Raw genomic sequence first — 22,421 nt, 5'->3', positions numbered from 1 at the left:
AAGGGGGAATGGTTTTAAACTGAGATGGGAGGTTTAGGTTGGATATGAGGAGGAAGTTTTTCAGCCAGAGGGTGGTGAGGCACTGGAACAGGTTGCCCAAGGAGGCTGTGGATGCTCCATCCCTGCAGGCATTCAAGGCCAGGCTGGATGTGGCTCTGGGCAGCCTGGGCTGCTGGTTGGTGACCTGCACACAGCAGGGGGTTGGAACTGATGAGCACTGTGGGCCTTTGCAACCCAGGCCGTTCTGTGATTCCGTGGTAAGTCATGTCCCAGCGTGCTGCAGGAAGGCTCTGCCCATCACTGGGCCGCAGCTCCGATGGCACCGCGCAGGAATTGGGGATGCAGACATTATGTTTACAAAAATATTTTAATAAGCTTTCTCAGAATTGCAGACAGGGAACAGGGTTAAGACAAGGGGAAGTACTAACAGTGCAAAATTACTATGTGTGACAAAACGTATAAAAACCAATTGTGAAGTCTGCGTGGCTGTGTCCCTTGTCTTTGACACCGCTTCCACCCTTCAGGCACCCCGTGGAGCTCCGTTCAGTTGCAGTGGCTGCAGCTCAGGCCGCGTGGAGCCCCGACCTGCATGGCATGCTGTGATCTGTGCTCTGTCCCATGCAGCTTGGAATCGAGTTCAGTACCTTCTGGGCTCCACTTGTACTGAATGCTTTCTAAATGAAACCGGTCGCTAAATGTCTAGAATTAATTTAAATAGCCTTAGTAGTGCAATGACTTATCAAGTGATAGTGGCTGCAGGTTGAAGAACGTGAACAAGTATTGCATATAAAACACCAGCATGAACAAAACGTAAATTATAATTAAATATTCTTAAAGTCTAGCTGAGCATTACGTACTTGTTGATTATGGAATGTCTTTTCTATTATCATCAGAAAAAGGTAAGGAAAAACAAAGCAACGTTCCTGAAAATATACACGGTGCTGTATTTCACACACAAGCCTGAGACAATTTATGTACTTATAAACTTACTTATAAACTTTCCTATAAATTTTTGGAAGTATTTCCAACTCGCGAACAAAAATGTGTAACCATAAAATAGAAAATAGGGCTGTAGGAGGAAAGAAGATCTGCAGCCACCCAGAGCCCATCTCCATGGGAAGGCTGCGACACTTTGGGTTTCTGTTACTGAAAGAGATTGCCAAGCCAACAGCAACCTCCTTGGAAGCCCAGCCCTGCTGTGGGATGAGCAGGAACCATCCCCCACCTGTGTGCCTCCCACAACTGCGCCTAATCCCAGGTGGGTGTCTGCTCCACATCACAGCAGCTTACAGCACTGTGCTTCCTCGTGTTGGCAGAGCTGGGCTGCACCCAGAGCTGCAGCTCCTCCCTCACCATGCAGTGAGTGCACGTGGCTGAGGAGCACAGCCCTGTGCAGGTGCTTTTCCAACCGTAGGACCACACGTTTAAAGCTGATATTGTGAAGCCTCATAAACTTATAAGATCGTTTCAGTGAAAACAAGTGCAGGAGGAGACGAGATTATGAATTATACGAACACTTTTTCCTATTTTTCATACAGCAGGATGTGTAGCTGCAGCTTAAAAAAAAAACCAAAAAACAAAACTTGAGGTTTTTGTTCCTTTAAGAGAAACACACACTGATATCAAGGATGTTTCTGTGTCATGGATGTAACCCTACATCAACAACCTTAAGCTGGGGCTGGTGGGAAGGTGAGCATCACCCCATGCCACGTGCAGTGGCAGAGCTCCCAGCACCAGAGTTTTTGGTGCCAGTTCCCTCCTTCAGCAGGTGATGTGCTACACCCCAGCTGTACAGCTGCATCTGTTCTGTGCCATGCATTTATACATGGCGGCGCTGCTCCTTCTGAAACATCCACCCCTGGGGGGTCTGAGTGCTCAGAGGCAGCTGCCCCACTGCTGGCACCGCCTCACCCATCCCCTTCTCTCCTCTGACACGGAGGTGAAAATCTCACAGCTGACCTCAGCGACCACGGTGTGGCAAACTGCAGCGTGTGGCTGACAGGAAATTTCTCCGAGCTCAAAATAAAAGGGGAAATGCATAAGGAAAGCAGAAGGACTTGTGCAAGGCGAGCGCCGCGCCTAACAAATCCTTCGCATTGCTCTCACAAAACAAGTAAGAAAAAGCAACTTTTTAAAATCAAAGGACTTCTAACCATTCTTGATGTTCGTGACTTACTGCTTTAGAGAAGACAACACCACGTTGGTGCCTGAGAAGCATTTTTTTTTCTAGGTCAGTTGGTTTGGTTTGGCTTCTTCTTTTTTTGTGGTTGGTTTTTTTCTTTTTCTTAGAAAAGACTTCAGCAAAATAAAACGAAGCTGACATCAGACTCAGGATATTAATTCTCTCATAAAAGTTTACCAACTGTACAAGCTAAGAAAATTATACAAGCTTTTGTTTTAAGAAAGGACAGTTTGATCAAGACGTTAAGTACTGTAAAAATCTTTCAAAGGCTACAAAGAAATCTGGAAAAATACAGAATGTATTTCTTTAGCCCAGATAAGAATATGGAAAGACATCATTGATGTCAACAATTTTACATAGACAAACCTGACCTGGTTTATTTACCTTTTAAAACTTCTATATATAAAAATAGTTGTGCTCGTAACTTTCAGGATTCGTGCGGGTTCCTTACCAGCCAGGTGACACGTGCTGCTCTCTGTTAGGAGTCTCTGTGCCCACTCTGTGCATGTCTTGGGATTTGGGATTCGTTTTAACTTCCCCCAACGATCAGAAATTGTAACCAGCCCCTGCTTTGTTCACCTGTGCAACGCTCAGATCAACTTACACCCAATTTCCTGCTGGTTGGAAGCATTTTGACAGAAAATCTCTGATTTGTTTCTCAAATGCTCCTAAGTGCCTCTGTGTTCCCAGAGCTGCAGCTGGCACCTCAGGAACAGAATATTCTGCTGCTGCTTTTCAGCACTGACACAACCAAAGAAGCAGATCTGCGGAGCTGACCAGAAGCTATTAGAAAAATCTCAGCAGTGTTTTATGGAACTGGATTCTGCAAGGTAACCCATCAACCCTGAAAATTTTAGACACCCAAGATTTACTCCAAGGAATAAAATCTGCTCCTATTATTCAGTCATCCAATGTTTCCAGCTCTTCCAGCTTCCCATGGGAGTTTGCTTCTTGGAAGAACTCTGAAGAACCAGGACTCTCTTTACCATTGCTATTAATTCTTCTTCTTTTTAGAGGTCTTTCATTTTTTTCTTCAAAATCATTTTCACTTCTTGAAGTTGAATGAGCAACTTTGGGGTCAAGGGAAAGACTTTCAGTTTCATACCCATTTGTATCCAGATCTGCGTGAGGGGTTTTCTTGCCACCAGTAGGTCCGTTGACGTGCAGTCCTTCTGGTTTTGCTTCATCCTTACTTGCTATCTCTCCCGGTCCATTAGCAGACAGCCCTGTGGTAGAGACACACCATAAGAAAAAAGAACAGAAGCAGCAGCAGCAGAATAAATGCATAGAACAATAAAGCAGAAGCTCACAGAACACAAAGGTCAATACTGGGTTCATGTCCTCTGCCCTTAGAAGCAAGAGCAGCCAAAGCCTTGTCCCAGAAGCCACCCCCACTACAGCTGCAGGTGAATCGTCCCCATCTATGCAGCTACTGGAGCTTCCAGTCTTCCAGCCCAGTTCAACACTGACCTCCTTCCTTGCAACAGCTTTTACCCCGGATCCCTCAGAACACCTGACACCCACTTTTAAGGTTCTTCTCTCTGATAAGTGATGATGCCTTGACCCTTTTCCCACCCCTTTGCTGCCCTACACTGAACTGCGTTCATGGGGCAAGCACTGTGCTTTGAATCTCCTGCACGGAACTCCTCCCCAGGGCAGCAATGATCACTTATCCCAGTATGTGAGCTCTGCAGCTCTGCTGTGGGCACTCACCGTTCTGGTTGCTGCTGCTGGTGGTGCTGTCCTCTCGCTCAGATTGGCTGGTGCTGCTGTTGGAGGCTGTGGGCGGAGGGGACGGAGCTCTGCTGGAGGCTGCACTTTCACTTTCATCTAGGAGGCGGTCCATGTAATCTCTACAGAAGAGAGAAAGCAAGTTCAGCATGTGCAAAAAAATTCACTGTGTTGGGTGTGTGAGCGACAAGGAAGGAAGGAAGGCACCCTTCCCTAACAGAATAATCAGAGAATGTACTGCAGTTTCACTTTGGTGGTCCGGCACGTAGCTCTGCAATGTTCACAGAAACACTGGTATTAATAAGCGGGAAGAATAGATAACTGTAAGAAAGCTGGGGGAATGCATAGTGAAAAAAGCCCTGTGACAGGGTATGGTTTTGGCCAAACAGTATAATTCAAAAATCCCATCTGAGATTTGTGACTAATGCCTTAGTGCAAAACATGTATTTAAAGCAAAATGACACATTCTCTCATGAGAATGTGGATACCCCCTCTCTGGAGGCATTCAAGGCCAGGCTGGATGTGGCTCTGGCAGCCTGGTCTGGTGGTTGGTGACCCTGCACATAGCAGGGGCTTTGAAACTACGTGATGATTGTGGTCCCTTTTAACCCAGGCCATTCTATGATTCCTATTTGCAGAAGTGTTACATTTGTGAAACACTGAACCAAAAAACACATTCCAGGAAAGAGCTGTTCGATGCAAACTGCTGGCCTAACTCCCAACAAACGTATTTTGGGAATGACATGATACACACTGGTATGCTTTTCTTTGGCTTTTTTCCCACTGCAACCTGGGACTGTGGTGTCACCAGTCTGTCCCTCCGCCTCAGAGTCAGAGCAGTACAAAAGAACAGTTTACATCCAGCACGTAAAAGCACAGGAGAATGATGCACATCTTACGTTACGCCGGGATGAAGATTGTATTTCTTCTTTCCAAATCTCGTCTGTTGTGCAAAGAAATCATAGCGCTCTGATTTCTTCCACATGTAATAAAATGCTACGCACTCACCAACTGATCTTGTTCGTACCTAGGAAAGAGGTGCTGTGAGCATTTTGATGACTCCACGTGCCAAAAGAAAAAGCAAGAACGACATTTAAAATCAGCACGTACCTTATTTGCCTGAATGACATGAAAATCCTTGCCATAGACTTTCAGCCCCTGTTCAAAGTTCCTACATTCTTCTTCTGTCCAAACAGATAATTCTTCTAAAGCAAGGAAATGCAATAATGAAAACACTTAACATAAAAGCATACGGTCAGTGACAGAAAACTTAAGTGACAGAAAACACATGTGGTGTTCAAGTCTATTATGCCATCTGCAAACTAATGAGAACCACCTCCAGAAATCTGGCTTACCACTACAAAAAGGAAGATTCTCCCTTCCAGCTGGGAGCTGGGAAATGCTGGCTGGCTGAAGCGGCGTGTTGGCAGGGCCATCGCCAGCCAGCAGCTCTGCCAGCTGGGGACAGTGAGCAGGCAGGGGGAAGGAGGGCTCAGACAGCTGCTGCCAGCACAGCACCCAGGACTGCAGGGAGCACAGCACACAGGAGTGCACTGCCCACAGACCTGGGACAGTCCCTGCTGCTTGGAAGAAGCTGTTGCTGTAATGAGTACAAAGACCAATAATAAAACAGCAAATGCTTCAATCTCCAATAAGAACTTCAAGACTGAGGTCTTCTTAGTGGCATACCTCTGTAAAAGGTGTGGACACCTGCTCTCCTTTAGCTAGAACTATGAATTATGTGATTTTATTCATGTTTGTTCCACTGACTTTAATGACTGTAGAGCTATAAGAACAAAGAATAGAATGCTGAAGAAATGCACAGTGCAGTTGCTAAGAAGTCATTTTAAATTTTAACTTGTTATTAAAGCGACAAATACAAATATTAAGCTTAATTAACAGCTAATTTACTCGCTTGCTTATACTACAGCTGCTAATTTTCCTTCTCTTAGAGAACAGATTCACTGAAGGCTGCACTTGAATGAGCACTGATGCATCGTGCTTGCACGCAGTCACACTGTAACAGAACAGCTGTGTGTGCAGTACCCACACAGCAAAGGGGAGGTAACACTGTCAGAGCTCAAGCAGTTTGTGTGCTCACCTCTGGCTGCCTTCACATTAAACCTCAGCCTTCGTAAAGATTCCTCAGTATCAAAATTGCACTTAACCAGTTCATACAACGCCTGCAAAGACAAAAAGACATACATTTAATATTCTAAATAACACTGATTTCATGCTGTGCCAAAGAAACATCCTTCATAAATCATTAAGACTTATTGCAAAAAAGGTGAAGAATAAACTTTTTGAAGAACCGTACTACAGTTTAAGACAGCACAATGACTATTTCCTGGTTAAATTTCCACAGCTCTTAACTACACAACCAAGCATATACTCAAGTGAAATATTTCAACATTTTTAGCCACTGCATACATTTAAAAAAAATTTTTTTAAAAGAAAATTCATGAAGCTTCAAAAAAACTGCAATTGAAAGAACTCACTTATGCACAATTACCTACACATAAAACTATGTGCTGATGCCTAAAGCAAGGTTAAGTCAAAGTTAGAGGTTCAAAACTGGTTGAGAGGAAAAAAACCATCATATTTGTATTTCCAAAAGGAACAAATAAGCTGTTTCAAGCCCAATTTTAATTGTTGGGATTAAAATAAAATACAGGGATAATTCATTTGTAATACTAAACTAAAAATGCCACCTCTTGTTATTTACCTGCTCATTGTCCTTAATATGTGATCCCTCAGGAATGGCATCCAGGCCCTTCTCATCACCTGTGCGCCGCGATGCCTCGTTTAGGAACTCAATCACTTTATCTTCTGGTAAGACATCAGGATTCCACAACAGCTGGTCGTCGTTCTCATACACTGAAGTAGCAGAGGAGAAAGAGAAGCAAGCTGAAACAGCAATATGGAAGCTTATTCTCTCCTGTCAAACTATCACTGATGGAACCTCAGAGCATCAGCACCAATCCATACCTCAGGGCAGGTGAAAGACCAGCTCACAGACACGATTCTGTGAGCAACACACTGCACCTTGCACTGTCTTTCAATCTCTGCTCTGGATTCTAGGACTCATACGTGAAACTCCATCAATTCCACCTGTGTGTCCTCCTGACAGACACTACTTAACCACAAGGCAGCAGAAGCAGAGCCCACAACTCCCCACCCTACACTTCTTCTATTTAAGCAGCGCAGTTTTGCTGATGGCAGCAAAGTAAACGATTTCAGAAGAGAAACAAACATTCTGAAAGCACATTTTTGAATCCTGTTGGTCGAAATCCTCTAATAGCAGCTGCAAATCCTCCAGGCACAGTCCAGAGCCATTAGCTTCATGCAGCACACTCGGCTCATCCTTCCTCAGAAGAGCATGTCAGAGCAGTCAAAAAGCAAGGTGGTTCATTTTAGGTGCTAGAACTTCTGTGCATTTGTTTATGGGGGCAGATCCAAGAGGACCAGACTTCTTAAAGAACGAGAAAGAAGATGGGATATGTGCATGAAATTACTCAACATACACTCCTAGATATTTATTTTTCAACTCTTCAGCTAAGTTACATTCATATTCCAGCTGGAGTCCTGGCAAAAAAAGATTTAAAACACAGAAAAAGAAGTGGCAACAGATAACAAATCCTGCTGGTACATGGAACTACAACAACCCCAGAACACTGGTGAAAATTTGACTTTCCTCCTCAACACTTTTAGCCCATGACATAGGTTCTGCATCCTGCACAGAGCCGTGTGCAAGGCTATGAGAAACTGTTTTACGTGGGTTAGTGCAATGCATAAAATAGCTCTTCTTTTTTATTGCTGGAGGCCAGAAGCCATTCAGAGCTGAGTAAACACGAGAGAGAGCGGGTGACCAATCCATAAAGCATAATTTGTCACATCCCAGGTAAATACGTAACTCCAACCCTATTTTTAGACAGTAGCAGGAAAGCACGCAAGGAGCAACTTCCTCACAGCTAAAAAGTTGTGTTTAACGTATTTGTATTTTCTAACTTACTGTTTTCCCATTTTCATGGAAGCTTCTGACTTCTCACTTGGTTTTAAACTACATTCTTTTCAGCTTCTCTGGCTACCAAGCCCAAAGCTGGGTCAGCCCCAGTGTTGGCCTGTTCTTGGCCAAGACCAGGAGTGACCACGTTTCCATTTTCTGGCTGCACCAGGCTGCAGCACAGCTACAGCAACCTGGCACCTGGAGCAAGATAACTGTGTATGTCCTCAGGTTCTCAGGCTGCACTGAGTTTTCTACTGGTTAGTTTAAAACTAACATATAAAAGCTGCAGTCTCAAACCAACCTGCAGTGTGAACAAATTCTTGGTAATGGGTTGAGTGAGCAGGGAAATCCCTGCTTTTAAGCTCAGGCTGGGTTTATGTGTGTCTGCCTTTCCTTGCTTCATTGTATTGACAGCATACTGCCAAAGGCTCTGCTTGTAAGAGGAAAAGAGCTCCTGGAAAACACTCAAATAGTAGAACAAGAAGTTCTTTAATGCTGATTGAAGAGTTGTAAGATGTGAAAACAAAGCTGCTGGTGACATTTCACCTCTTTAACAGGTTAATCCAGCAGCATAATTTCTTTACTATCCATTTCACATAACTTCTTTGCCTGGTTTGTTCTGTTTAACATAACTGATACGAAAAGCTTGGTTAGAATGCAAGGACTCAGTAGGACAGCAATATCACTTTTCTCTTCCCCTTCCAAGTCTCAAGCTCTGGTGTTGAAGTATACGATGAGCTACAGTTTGAGATGATGACTCTATTCTTCATTTGAAAGAGCTGTTACATTGTGCAAGACATGTGATGTGAGTCCAACATATCTGTTATTTTTTCCCACTAGAAAATGAGCTGACACACAGTGACAGTAGTAACAGTGTTGAGTCTCACCTTTTTCATTCTCTTTGTATCTGCATATGCCAGCTGGAATTTCAGCTTGAAACATAGAGCCCACCATGATTTCCTGTTTTGAAATAACAGACACAAAAAGTTAAGCAACCACAGCCTTGCAGTTTTTTGTTAGCAAGTGAAAATATGTCTGTATGATCCTTTGTCTCTTAAAGCTTTCATTGCTCAAAATCTAAAACAAATCTGTAAATAAGCATTACAGAGAAATGCATTTTTCACTTTCTGGGGAGGTCTTTAACATTATTATCATTAAAAAACACTCATATTTGTTGAGAAAAAAAGGATGAGAGTTATGAGATCTATAGATCAAGGTTACTAGGCAGCAGCTCAGCTCATTATTCACAGAACATCGAGTTTGATAACCGACCTTAATATTTACCTTTTTCCAGTCTTCTGAGGGAATATAATCTTCATCTTCTTCAGACTCCTCTTCTATTTCGCTGTCTAGGAGAAATGAGCCAACATGTTCACACAGCCGTGCTGGGGCAGTGCTGGGGCTGCAGCCAGCCATCAGGAGTGCCGTGGGGTGAAGGGCGGACACAGGCAGTGCTGCAGCCCAGCTCTGCCTCCCTGCCACCTTATCTCACACCTCAGAAGCACGGAAGGCAGATTGGCTGGCACTGCTAAATGCTCCAGCAGTGACTGCCTTAAAAATGACCCACCCAACGTATGTGTTTAGATACATACACACAGAGAGCTCGAGATACGCAGCAGGCTATGAAAAGTGAAGTCACAAGTGAATACATCCATCAGTTTTAGTCCTTCCTAATAACAGTCTGTTTTCCTTCACCCAGTTGCAAAGCAGTTGAGATGATCCACATTTACTACACTCGGTTACATCCTGAAAGTATTCTTGCATGCACATTCAGCATCCACATGTGGATTTCAACCCCACTGTCGATGAGCTCCCTGCTTTGTTGCTGCCATACTCTCTCCCTTACAGCAGCTGCCACTGAATTTAAGGTAAACTACAGCACAACACACAAGAAATTCACAAGGGTGCTTCTGTCAGCTTCACTGGGATTTAGTAGGCTCGGATCTTCTGCTCAGAGATGTAAAGCAGTGCTTCAATCAAATTACTTAGGATAAGGGCTGACAACAATTTTAGGCCCTATGATATGGGGTAGGTGCCATTCACAATGAAGCAAAAGCAACCACAATACCTGGGTCATATACAGCAAGTGAGAACATCAGCACTAAATTGATTTACACATCAAATCATATTTTATATATAGCTGAACGCTGTAAAAACCCCAAAGCTAGTGCAATACATAAAGTCTAAAAACAAGAGCTCATTTAAGATATTTGCAGCCCTCTGCACAGCTACATGCTGAGGTTCCTTGACGGTTTTGGATTAAAATAACGCAGTCCTGAGCGAGAGCAGGCAGCCAGAGCTCCAACACGAAGGTAATACCACATGGAACAGGCAGGTGCTGCTGATTCACTGCTGAATGCTGCCATCACACAGCATAGCAGCATACAGGCTATGGACTCCATAGAGGAGTATTTGTTAGATCACATTCCTCACTGTACAAATCAGTCTCTGAAGCAGTTTACTGCACCTGGTGTGTAAGGATCTCTTCCTGAAGGGCACACCTGTACAAGCCAGTATGTGAGTGGCATGGAACAAAAGGAGTTACTCTGTTTGAGATGCTTTTTCAAAACATTTTTCCACAAATTAATCCTTTAAGAAGAGAGTATCTGCTCTTACAGAGAACACCTTATCTGGGGAGAAGCTGTAGTGTTCAGCCAACAATAAGAATTTCTGGTTGCCCACTGAGTGTAATGGTAATCCAAACCAGTGCTAAGAGAACAAACACACGTCCACAGGTATCTGGATGCTTCAGAAACAGAATACTGGTGAACTAACTGAGCAGTCTGTAAGCAAAAAACCAACCATTTTGAGGTGGCTGTGCTTAGTGCTAAGCTGTACGTACTTGTATCGAAATATTTACATCGACGAGGGCGAATCAACTCCTGTGGATCTTGAGAAGCAACTGATGGTGCTGGGTCGTCATTAGATGACTGTGTCTCATCTTCCTGACCTGATGAATCCTTTATGGTCTCCTCCTGAAATATAAAGAAACAAAGAGGTCAGCTATACCTTGTGTGTGAGAAACACTACTTGGGCAATATTTTTTCCAAAATTGTCAACATACTAAACCAAATACTCATTATCTGACTCCAAGTGGCTGTTGTACAGGGTGTAGTCTGTCCACATTGAGCCATAACGAAGACGTAAGCACATCGTGTTCTTTATTGACCATGACTTTAAGCTGATCAGATTTAGCACTCGAATTTAACACACAGATCAGAAACTTGAAGCACAGCTGAATACCATGTCTAGCTTTACAATGAGCCAAGCAAATCCTTAGTTTTCATCTAATTTCATTTAACTTTACATTTTACTTCAGTCTTCAAAGCCCCTCCTTGCCATTTTTCAGTACAAAGAGCAGTACAAAGATACTTTTCTCAGTCAAATAGAAACTGTACGTTCCACAAAAATAAATGTCAACAGTGTGGTTCTATCCAACAGGAATCGGTCAGCTCGACACGCTGTGTGTTTGTACATCCAGCCACCAAAAGGTCAAAAAACAAGAACCAGTTTCCTTATTAGAAAAGAAGTCACAACAATGACTGCAATTATTATAATTAGTGAAGAATAAGATGAAAATGGTTAAAAAACACATTAGATTTCTATGGTGCGTGTTGTCCAAATTGTGTCTGGGTTTATGACTGTTGTAAGTACTTCTACTTGCTAGCTCTGACACAGGCACAGGGCATGTTTATGTGTACCTTTAACAGCATCACAGTGTAATCACATGTGCAGCTTAAAGCAGCTTAAAAATAGAAAACAGCTAAGTGCAGTATAGCTAAATAAGCTGTAGAAAGATGTGCACTCACAGAGAAAGCCTGAATGATTTATAAAACGATTCCACCCCCACAGATGTATTTTACTGCCTCTCTGCTAAAAGCATGTGAGTAATTCAATAGCACTCATTCTTGCAGCCCAGGGCACAACACCCTGACAGGCTGGCCAGTGCTCTTTGTGCCCAATCCTCCTTATCACCTTTGTTCCATCCCTACCCAAGCTGGGGCTCAGCAACTCAACACAGACGTGCTGTTCAAATGCAGGCACGGGGCTGCAATCAGGCCGAGCTGCTGGCTGGGCTCTGCTTACCCCACCTGGCCTGCTGCTGCACGAACGTGTTCTCTTCTGCAGCATACTGCAAAGTGTCCCCCTGCAGGGGGACAGACATCACTCCTCTCACTGCTAACATCCTAGCAATGACAGACTCAGGAAAGCCATGCACTTCAGACAAAAGCGGGCGGTACCTTAACCCAACCAGTAACAGAACTGGACAGAATAAAGGAGGCCGGGAGAGCACAGAAGATGGCAGTTTTGTCAGGAAGTAATTAAGAAGCAAAGGCGTAAGAAGGAAGTGGGACTTTGTGAATGCTGCTGTGCACAACAAAATCAAATGCTTTTGTGTTTTACTTTTATTTTGCATATTCCTGTTTCTCTCCATCTCTAACTTCTCGAAGCCTTCCTAATGCAATACATCTATGCAATTTTCTTCTTTTTGAACTATTCAGCCTATGCAAACAGCAATATTTTACAGCACTTTTGGAATCGAGCATGTCATTCCTCACCTTTCTGTCTCATTCCAGACATTCTAAAATGGGTAAATGTCAAAGAAGAAAATGTATTCGTTTTAAATCCAGATTAGGTAATTCGACTTCCATTAATGCCTATGGGATTTTTTTGTTACTGACAGTACAAAGGTTTCCATATTTTAATGGTATTCAGGAAGCAACACTGAGCAGCACCAGTAACGGAGAAGCTACAGCTGTACCCATGACAAGATGGGATTAGTACAACTACATATGACATATATAAGTAGAAAAGACCCTTCTATAATCAGATAATTTGTTTTAAGAGCACACAGGACAGGATTCTAAAGACTGTAAGTTCAAAACTTTACATTCTGTGAAGGTATTTGAAGCATTAGATTTAATTAACAATTTAAATGCAAGCAGGCTAAGTACCCCTGGGTTGAAAAAAATACAATTTAAAAAGCTGAAGTTAGAAGACTTGAATTTAAAGATGCATCTATGAGCATTGGAGGTTACTGCAACTCCACACTGCACTGTTCAGTTTCAGTAGACCAGCTTTCATCTTGAAACAAGCATTCAGCCATATCCACAAAGGGACCTTCAGGCATTTTAAATTCCAGTTTTTAAACCAGACAGTATTTCTGAAGGACAGCATAATCCCTTCTGACATGATGGTGTATGTATACACGCACTCTAATTTGCCTCAGCAGGAGTTTGGCATGATGCAAATTAAATGCAGAGTAATTAAGAGAAATATAAAAGGGTAATTAAAAATAACTGCTAGACTTCAGTACATAGAGCATCTGAAATCAGCTGTATGATGATTTACTTCCGCTGTGATCTGGCACTTTGAATGCTTGTCTACCTAAGAACAGCTGTATGAAAATCAGTTGTAAACTGTCACGAACACTTACTTTGTTTTCACCACTGCAGCCACTGTTGTCATCGTTATCAACATCATCATCGTCTTCTCCCTCCTCCTCTTCCTCTTCCTCATCTTCATCATCATCATCTTCTTGGAGTGGAATGGTGCCATCATAGCCATAAAGGCTAAGCAGCTCCTGGATTGGCATATCGCTTTCCTGATAAACATCCAAACAAAGTTGGACATTTAACCAAAATACTTCACATCCCACATCTGCTCTACAGCTTACAGGTGTGCTTTTTAAACATAACACGACACAAACAGATAACTGCTGACCAGGTATAGTAAGAATAGCTTCTCTAAAATGAATAGACAGTCAGAAGTTTTGGCTTCTAGTAAAAACATGTGGCCTTTTACGCAATGGAATATTTTATTTCCTAATCCTTTATAAGCTTACAGTGGAACTCTTGCATCACAAACTCTCAGCAGGCCCACAGAGTTCATTAAAAAGGCACCAGGGGGCTGTACGCCCCATTGCCCTTCTTGGTGTTTGCCTACTATCTGACCAAAGCACAAGGACTGTCACGTGGCAGTTACATCTGGTTATATGGCTACGATCCTGGGATGAATCCGTGCCTATGAAATGACAAGGCACGCATTTATCACGGGACCAAAATATGGCTGTCACCCATTTCAGCATCAGATGAAGCTTGCCACTGGCTCCTAGGGGGAGTCTGATGTCTAACCAGCCATGCAACAGGGCGCCCGCATGCGTTGTGTGCTCTGGCAATCGTGCAGCCTGCAGCCTGCTCTGTGCCCAGCTCTAAGATGACCTTGAGACAGAGCGTGGCAGAGATGCACAGAATCATTGAATGGCTTGGGTTGGAAGGGACCCCAAGGATCATCGAGTTCTGACCCCTGCCACAGGCAGGGCCACCAACCTCCAGATCTGCTACTAGACCAGGCTGCCCAGGGCCCCGTCCAACCTGGTCTTGAACACCTCCAAGATTATTTGAATGCATTATTCTGGCTGTCAAGTATGACCCGTGGTCTACACACCACAAACTTGTCAGTACATATGCAGAGCAAACTGGAGTATAAATTGATATAAATATTGCATTTCCTGCCCAAAAACTACTGAAAAAATGTATAGCATTTTGTGCTTATTTATTAAAAAAGAAAAAAATAGAGAAAATGTGAGTCGGCAGAACTTGCAGTGCAGGGCTTGAACATGGAGTTAAACCTTTGTTTGAGGAATTGCTCCATAGGAACAGTGCCACGCAGCCCTACAACCTCAGCTTACACAAAATAACACAAAAAATGCACCTCACCATCTCTGTATCTCTACCCAAAGGAGAAATACAACATGAAATTGAGGGGTTGGATGGGAATAATGGATGACTTTATCTTCAGGGTCAGCTGACATCCAGGCGAAGACAGCAGCGCTCACAGATACACACATCTCCTCATTTAAAATCAAAAAGTGTTTACTGTTGTTGTCCATAAAAGCAAATATACTTGGGAAGAAAATCTACTGAAATATGTAGTCGTTTAAAAATCTTTACATGTAGAATTCTGGCCCGTTCTGAAGAGATACTTCAAAAGATACAGACAGACCTCAAGTTTAGTGGCTCCCAAACTGTTATCGATTGCCTCCATTTTATTAACACAAATTATTAATTGCCAGGTTCACAGATGAGTTACTTCAGTACTTTCAATATCTCAGGATCCTTCCTTTAGGGGCAGGATATGGCATCCCCAGAGGATTTTCTAAGAGCATTTAAAAATCACCTCTCTCACGAGATCAAATCCCTTGTTCATCATTCAGAGGTGCTCCAAACGCCACTTCTCAGGATGTAATGCAAGCCCTGGCTGATGATCAGATTATTAGTTGTCTGCTGGCCCCACACTTCTGCCACTGAACTCCTCTCCTAAGAGCTTAATTCATCCCCACAGCAGTACCTTTTACAAAAGGCAAGCGTAGTTAGCTCTGTCGTGTGAAAACAGCAGTAATGGGGTTACCTGCACTCCTTGTCTATGCGCTCTGTGTTACTTTAAAGTACTAAGCCTTTCAGCCACTTACTGGCCCAGTCTTCAGTTCAGCTATATACACAGACGTGGAGCATGTGGCACTTGATCTCCTCATTCTCCCTCTTAATTTCTTGTATTTTATGCAGTGAACTCTCAGAAGTGAGGAATTCCTGTTTTACACATGCGGACAACATGACAGGACTGCGACCATAATTAAAACTTTACAGTACAGCTGTCATAGAAATCCAAACTTATGTCCTGCAGTGCATTTTTGAGAGCAAAACTTTCATGAGCTGCTCCTCATCATCCTCTTGTTTGAAAGTACAGATCCAGAACTAGAAAGAACTTGACTATGGGTTGTAGATAGGTGTGAATTATGCTACTGGTGGATTACTCCATGTTAGAGGAAAGTCATGGTGTATTTAGAACCTTTTTCCTAGGTAGAGTCCTGACATAGTCCTTGACAGTTCAAAAAGCTCCGAGTCTCAGCTACTCCCAAAGATGCAACACTTTCGATACCACAGTTGAGTTCTGTGTTGTTTTGGGACACTGCAGAAATAGAGGTAAAAAAAAAAGTAACGTGGATGATCAATGACACAAATTTCTCATGTGGGAGATGTTTAGTAACAAGAAATGGGTTATAAATCATGTATCTGGAGTAGAGGTAGGTGAGGAGGAGTGGTGTAACAGAGAACTGCATCATAAGGAGGAGCACAGAGAAGAGCAAGAGAAACAACTACACTCTTCTAAATGAAGAGCTCAGGGGCGACCATTGAAATGAACACAAAACACACCTGATAAAAACCAAATGTACCTCACACCAAATGAACTGTGCAACACTGCCACATGCCTCATGGACACAAAGTTTACAGAGGTTAGAAATCAAATGGACAAATACATGGAGGGGGAAAAAACAGAGGCATTACAGGGAGACAGCATCTGTTCCCTACGTGCCTGAGCTGTACCCTGCCAGAGGCTGCGAGAGTATCTGGGAGAAACACTGTGTGCCTCCACATATGGGTCTCTCATTTTAAGAGACCAGGATGCTGCTGTACAACACTAAAGAAACCCAGAAGCTCTCCTGAGAAGTGGGATCCAGGGGGAGAAGAGAAAAGTGCCTCTCTGCAGCATGCTGGGGCCTGGCCATGCACTGCTGCCAGGACAGTGCAAGCAGGACTCTGGACAGATCTGCTATGGCTGTTCCTAGGGACAAAGCAGGATTATGGAGCTTCAAACAGTGAGTAGAAAAGATTCTCATCCTCCAAGGAATGTGTAGTTTTTCTGGCACTCAGGAGTTAAACCAGTGAGGTGCTTCTGTGCAACTGGACTGCCATCTCACCTCCGAAAGAGCTGAGCAAGGAAATCTGGCACATTCACAGCCTGGGGAAATCTGAAGTAATACATGTAAGTGTTGGGGAAAGGAAAAGACAGGATAGCACTTGTCTCGCCAGTAGTGTTAAGACTTGGGCTGTCTATCATCCGCGTTTAAGAAAAGGCACGACTGAAGAATGAGAAGAGAAGGACAAGAAAGGAGAGAGAAGCAAGCTCTGATGCGCGGCCTGCCATCCCACAAGCAGAAATCCTGCTGGAGTGAAAGCATCTGAAAGGCAGTAAAAGCCCTACTTTCAACACCCCCACAATCGGCTGATGTTCCTGTGCCGGCCTGGGATGGCGTCCTCCAGAGAAGAGCAGCACAGGAGCTCAGTTACAACACCAGTTGCTGTCCTGTCACAGACATGTGCAGAAACCAAAAGCCTGCAGTGCCCGCAGCCAGGACATGAGGGAATGCTCTGAGTGCTGACGTACACTAACAAACAAAGCAGTGTGATGTGGTGGTAGGATTACACAGCCAGATGTCTCCTCACAAGTTATGAGGTAAAACACACATTTTTAACTTAAAAATACAGTACTCATGGAGCTCCATTTCTCACTTAATCTAAATATTTAATTTGCGTGCAATTTATTTATCTTTATGTTTACCATTTAATATCAAACGTGGAATCACCAGCAAGAAATCATCATTTACATCCAAAATGCAGAATAAACGTACTCTATTAATTTAATGCCATAGTGGTAAGATCACTTATGCTAAACAGGATTTGTACATCAAACAGGCATTTAAAAAACCATTCATGATCTATTCCAGCAGCCTTTTCAGCCAGGGAGGTCACAGACAGTATCTACATTACTTTGCATTGATAATGAACCCGGATTGTAGTTTAGGAACATGATTCCTGGCTAGGAAGTAATTTAAAGCAGTACGTGACAGCATAACCTCAAAATGCCAAATAAATCTCACAGGCAATTATTTCTTAAGACACATATTTTACAATGAGTTTATCACTATATCAGTATGTGGGAGTTCCACGCCGAGCCCTGCTGACAACTTTTTGCACTGAGCAAATCACTTTATCTACATCTCTGTTTTCTCCACCTTAAAAAAGGAAGGTACTCCTATCTCCCCACTGCAGGGTTATATGAATGAATGTTTGTATAGAATGGCAAAAGGAATGTAAAACTACCACATCTTTTAAAATCAAAACCTACATGCACTAGTCAAGTGCAAATGTTCTAGCAAACAGTACGACTGGAAGACACAAGTTTAGGCGGAGCGCACTTTGCCTCCGGTTAGCTCTAAAAGGCAAATCACATCCCAGCACATTTATGCAAGAAGAAACTAAACAAGCCCAGCGTTACGCATTATTCAGTATTTATGTAGCAGTCCCCTCCTCCCAACTTTTGGGAACTGCATCTTTAGCTCAGCCCCTTTTCCCCATCTATGTTATTTGCCTGTTAGTGTTTTAGGGGCGGTTTGGTTTGTTTTAATCCCAAATATTAGGGAAAAAAAACCTGCACGTGTTTTGCTTAAGACTGTGGGCTGTAATTATGTTTTATGACTACTTAATGCTACCTACCCTGTTAAGATCCTCTATTTCAGAATTGAAGTTTCTTTCTCCTTCCATCATTTCCTCCTCTTCTAATGTCCGTTCATCATCAAAGTCATGCACCAGCATATCAGCTGATGGATCAAATTCATGGTCATCAGATGTTGCTGAACCTCCTGATGGAAAACATTTTAAAGAGTTTTTTTAGTTAGAGTTTAGGTTTTTTTAATATATTTTTATTTTGGTGATTCTTGAATACTCAAATTAGACTGAGAAATCAAAATATCTCCAAAATCCCTGACCCGTTTATCTAGGGAAAGCCAGCAGCACTGCTGAGAGGGCAGCAGAAGCCTTCCTTTGGGTGCTCGTGGAAGGAAGGCTGGGGAGAGCACTGAGCAGCCACCTCCTGCCCTGCGACAGCACTGCGCATCGGGGCCCTACTTAAACATCTGTAAAACGTTCTGGGTTTAAAGATTTATTTCCTACATAATCATCAATCTGTTTGCACCAGGAGTTCTACTGGGAGTAGTCACACTCCAAATATAAACTCGGGACAGTTGTTTCCTTGATACCTTGCAAGCTTTCCTGTTTACAGCTACAAAGACAATCTGATGACTCTTCCAAAATGTAAACCTCAAATAAGCTTCACAATTGTATGGATTCTATTTCTGATGCCAAACTCTTAGCTATTTTTCCCTATGTGTTTTTCTTGCCAGTTCTATGCAGAACAATGTGGTTACGTTTTGTGACAGTGAAAAATGAATGAATGACGGGTTTGGCAGAGGCAGCATTAGGTGTAACTCAGCAATACCCGAGTTCTCATTCTAGGCCTGCTCACATTTTATCATCGTCTCCATGAACTTATATCTCATTTTGCAAAGCTCAAAGATGGCACCACACCACTATGGGCACAAGAGGGGGGCTAGGGCTAGCTCTGCTTTGTACTTGGAGGTGTGCAAGGGATCGATGGTTTCTTCAAAAGAAGTAAGAGCTCCAGAGACAACAGCAGTCCAGCTAAAGTCATTACTGGAAAGCTTTTCCACCAGAAGGATGCCCAAATCCTCTGAAATAAACATCACTAACTAGAGCAGTATCAAGCTATAAAAAAAATAGATTCATAGTTTATGTTTCAGCTGATTACCAAACACCAGGAACTCCGGGACACCAAAATATCAGGAAATAACCAGTTTTAAAAGCAGAAGGCATGAAACTCCTCATTCTTAACAAGCCCAGAGGGAAAAAAAATACTGCTTTCCTTGCTGCTTTTGTGTATAAGACCACACAGCCGTGGTGTTATCTCATGAGTGTGAGCACACAGTCCCTTCGACTCCATGCATGCTCTGAACTCATCAGACCACAGCCTTAGGTTACAACTTGAAAAGACCCTGAGGGAGAATTTTTGAAGTATACCCTCTTCCCCCAAAAGTTTAGGAAATGTCAGAAATTCTTACCTGGACTTGAAGACTCAACAGAAGGCTAAAAAGAAAAAAAAACAAAAAACACAGGAAATTATTTTTCTATGTTGAATACGTCCAAACTTAAGTTACAAGGTGAGATTTGAGCAGCTCCACCCCAATCTATCCCTCTGTACTAAACTCCCTTTTCCACAGCCCAGCTCTATATTCAACAGATCACAGTGACAGTGGAAACACGAGTTATAACAACTTATTCTTCACATTTGAAAAGGTAAACAATAAATCATTATTTGTGTTTGAAACTGCTTGTTAGCTAACACAAGAATCTCCTTTACATTTCAATTAAATGCACACTTTGAAAAGGTAAGCACAAGCCACACTGAGAATTCCTCATAGTACAAACAGAAAAAAGCAATTTAATCTCTAACACAACCATGAAGAAAAAAAAGCAGCAAATACTCTGCAAGCCTGATTTTCTTCCCAAGTGTGACTGTAACAAACCGATGCAAATCAATGACTACAAAACAAGCACGAGTTCTGAAACACAGAAAAACACTCACTGTCACAATAACCTTCGTGTACAGCCATCCTTAGGCTCCCATGTCTGGTAACCCTACATTTATCACACATCTCTGTCACAAAATCCTGCTGTCCCTTGCTTATAGCTTTGCCAATCCTTACCCTCCTGGGCTCAGATTTGCATGTCTGACATGCAACCCTTGTTTGGTTTGAAAATGCAAGCAAATGGTTCAGGAACACAGCGATTGGAGTGGTTTTGCAAAGCCAGAAAGACTGACTTCTGACTCCAGCAAGCCACAGTACCTCCTTCCCCACTGCCTTCTGGAAACTGAGATTCTGCTTGGGATCAAGGATGTTATTATCTTACATAATGCACAATGCTGCCTTCAGGGAAAACTGCCTGCATTTGGCCGAGAAATCATTTGGAAAACTTTGATTTGTGCATTCATGATAGGTACTTGTACACATACATAATTCTGTACTGGACTGCAGTCCTGCTAGAAGTGCAACAAGATTACCTTAGAAAAACACCCAGTGCAAGGCATTACTAGCACAGGCTGAGCTGCCACTGGGTACCAAAATCAGCCCACAGCGACCAGCTCCTCCCTGCTATGTGCTGTTTGTCTGATGAAGCTGCACACCTGGAGGATGGCAGTACAACCATCCCAAAACCAACCGCCTGGCCCCCAAGCTGCCCTGAGACGAGGGCAGAAAAGCAGAAGTGGCCTGGAAACATAAGGAAAAAAGCCCATCTCGTGACTTATGATGAAACATTATTCCAGAAATGCCTCTGCCCTCATAGAGCAGAGAGCTGGATTTAGCCTCCTAGAAAGCCCTTAAAAAATCTACTTGAAGGGATAAACTATGTTACTTAGTAAATGATAAATTCTGCAAATGGCATCTAAAAACTGTTCTTTCTGCTCAGCTATTAGAATGAGTCATTCTTAGAAGGCTCTTACACAAGCTAGCACTCCTGAAGATAAAATAAAACCTCTGTCCAACATTCAAGCCGTATTTATTAATGGCCAGTATCTTTTTTACCTGGTACTAGCCTATGGCTAAGGAGAAATAATGCTCTGCACTCCTCCCCAGCTGGCTGCTGATGGGCTCTCAGCTGGGAGAGGGTGTGGGCACTTGTAGGGGGGTAGCAGCAGAGCAGGGCTCCCAAGGGAAGTATAGCACTCACTGTGAGTTTGGGATGGCAGAAGTTCAAGCAAACAGACCGCAGTATGGCTGAAGCACTGCCCTGAAGGGCAATAGCCCCAGTCCCAGCAGCACTGCTAGGCTTTTGCCATCAAGAACTTGCCACCACCCTAAAGGACCTGCATGAATTCCCTATGTGTGCAGGTGTGTATGTATTTACACAACCTGTATGTACATTTTATATACCTATCTGTATGTACACGTAAGAAGCTGGAGCTTGTTTCAATCACAAGGGAGAGCTCGGGGGAATCCAATCCATGTGCACAGACACCTGACAGGAGGACGTGCAGAAGACGAAGCCAACCCTTTCCCAGCAGCATCCGACAGCAGGACAAGAGTCAATGGGCACAAACTGAAATACAGTAAAAAAATCTTTTCCCCATCTTTTAAACATGATGACACATGGGCACACATTGCCCAAGAGGCTGTGCAGCCTGCATCCCAGAGATGCCCATACCCTCACCAAGTACAGCCCTGGGCATCATCCAGCTCTTGCAGACCCTGCTTTGCCTCACCTGCCTCCAGCAGCCTCTGCCTGCCTCCACAATCCCGCAGCTACAAAATGCTCCAATATGTATTGCAATGGGGCTTACCATAATGAAATCCTTTTGCGATGAGAGTGGACGTGAAACCATAGCAAGACAAAAGAGCATCTAATAAAGTCAAGCCAGCTTTAAGAAACAAAGTTCCATTTTCTGAAATAGCGTGGCGATAGCTCAGGAAAGCCACCAGCCTTCCCAGCAGGCTGAAATACCTCCAATGCAATCACCTCCTGCACAGCTTCCAAAATACTGCCATGCCTCTGGAGCTCACAACAACCCCATGCCTTTTCAACAACTCCAAAGCTTATATCCAGTGCAACCCTAGTCTGAAAATATGAACACCAAAATAGAAAATCTGCAAAAGTCTAACAAACTCCAGAACATCACATTCACCTCAGACTACCTTGCAGGGTGGACACATCCCTGGGAAGGTTCTAGTTCATTTTTGCTACAAACTTCATGAGCACATTTTAGGAGAACAGCCTCTGGGTCTCTATTTCCTTTCTGCTAAGCTCTGCC

The 22,421-nt window shown here is 43.2% G+C and overlaps 1 protein-coding gene across 2 annotated transcripts; it reads right to left on the bottom strand.

Annotated features, from left to right (window-relative positions):
• Positions 1-351: 351 nt before the first annotated feature.
• MIER1 (MIER1 transcriptional regulator) lies at positions 352-21,475 on the bottom strand. 2 transcript variants are annotated; one of them, XM_010716023.3, is made up of 12 exons: positions 19,675-21,475; positions 18,254-18,399; positions 13,357-13,524; positions 10,762-10,894; positions 9,192-9,268; positions 8,807-8,879; positions 6,639-6,790; positions 6,015-6,096; positions 5,024-5,118; positions 4,813-4,940; positions 3,896-4,035; positions 352-3,408 (listed from the first exon to the last, which is right to left on the bottom strand). In XM_010716023.3, the coding sequence occupies exons 2-12, from the start codon at positions 18,350-18,352 to the stop codon at positions 3,083-3,085; spliced, it is 1,473 nt and encodes a 490-aa protein (XP_010714325.1). In that variant the 5' UTR covers positions 18,353-18,399; positions 19,675-21,475; the 3' UTR covers positions 352-3,082. The 2 variants fall into 2 exon arrangements, with proteins under 2 accessions (XP_010714325.1, XP_010714326.1); XM_010716024.3 differs by having other exon boundaries at positions 9,204-9,268; positions 19,675-21,467.
• Between the last annotated feature and the right edge of the window lie 946 nt (positions 21,476-22,421).

Source organism: Meleagris gallopavo, chromosome 10, assembly GCF_000146605.3.
Source record: "Meleagris gallopavo isolate NT-WF06-2002-E0010 breed Aviagen turkey brand Nicholas breeding stock chromosome 10, Turkey_5.1, whole genome shotgun sequence".
NCBI lineage: Eukaryota > Metazoa > Chordata > Aves > Galliformes > Phasianidae > Meleagris > Meleagris gallopavo.
This window is presented reverse-complemented; position numbering and strand designations above follow the sequence as displayed.

Coding starts and splice junctions, on each gene's coding strand:
- MIER1 (XM_010716023.3), bottom strand. CDS start 18,352: ATGCTGGTGCATGACTTTGATGATGAACGGACATTAGAAGAGGAGGAA. Junction 10,895..13,356: donor GCTGCAGTGGTGAAAACAAA/GTAAGTGTTCGT, acceptor TTTATATTTCAG/GAGGAGACCATAAAGGATTC. Junction 3,409..3,895: donor CAGCAGCAGCAACCAGAACG/GTGAGTGCCCAC, acceptor TCTCTACCACAG/GGCTGTCTGCTAATGGACCG.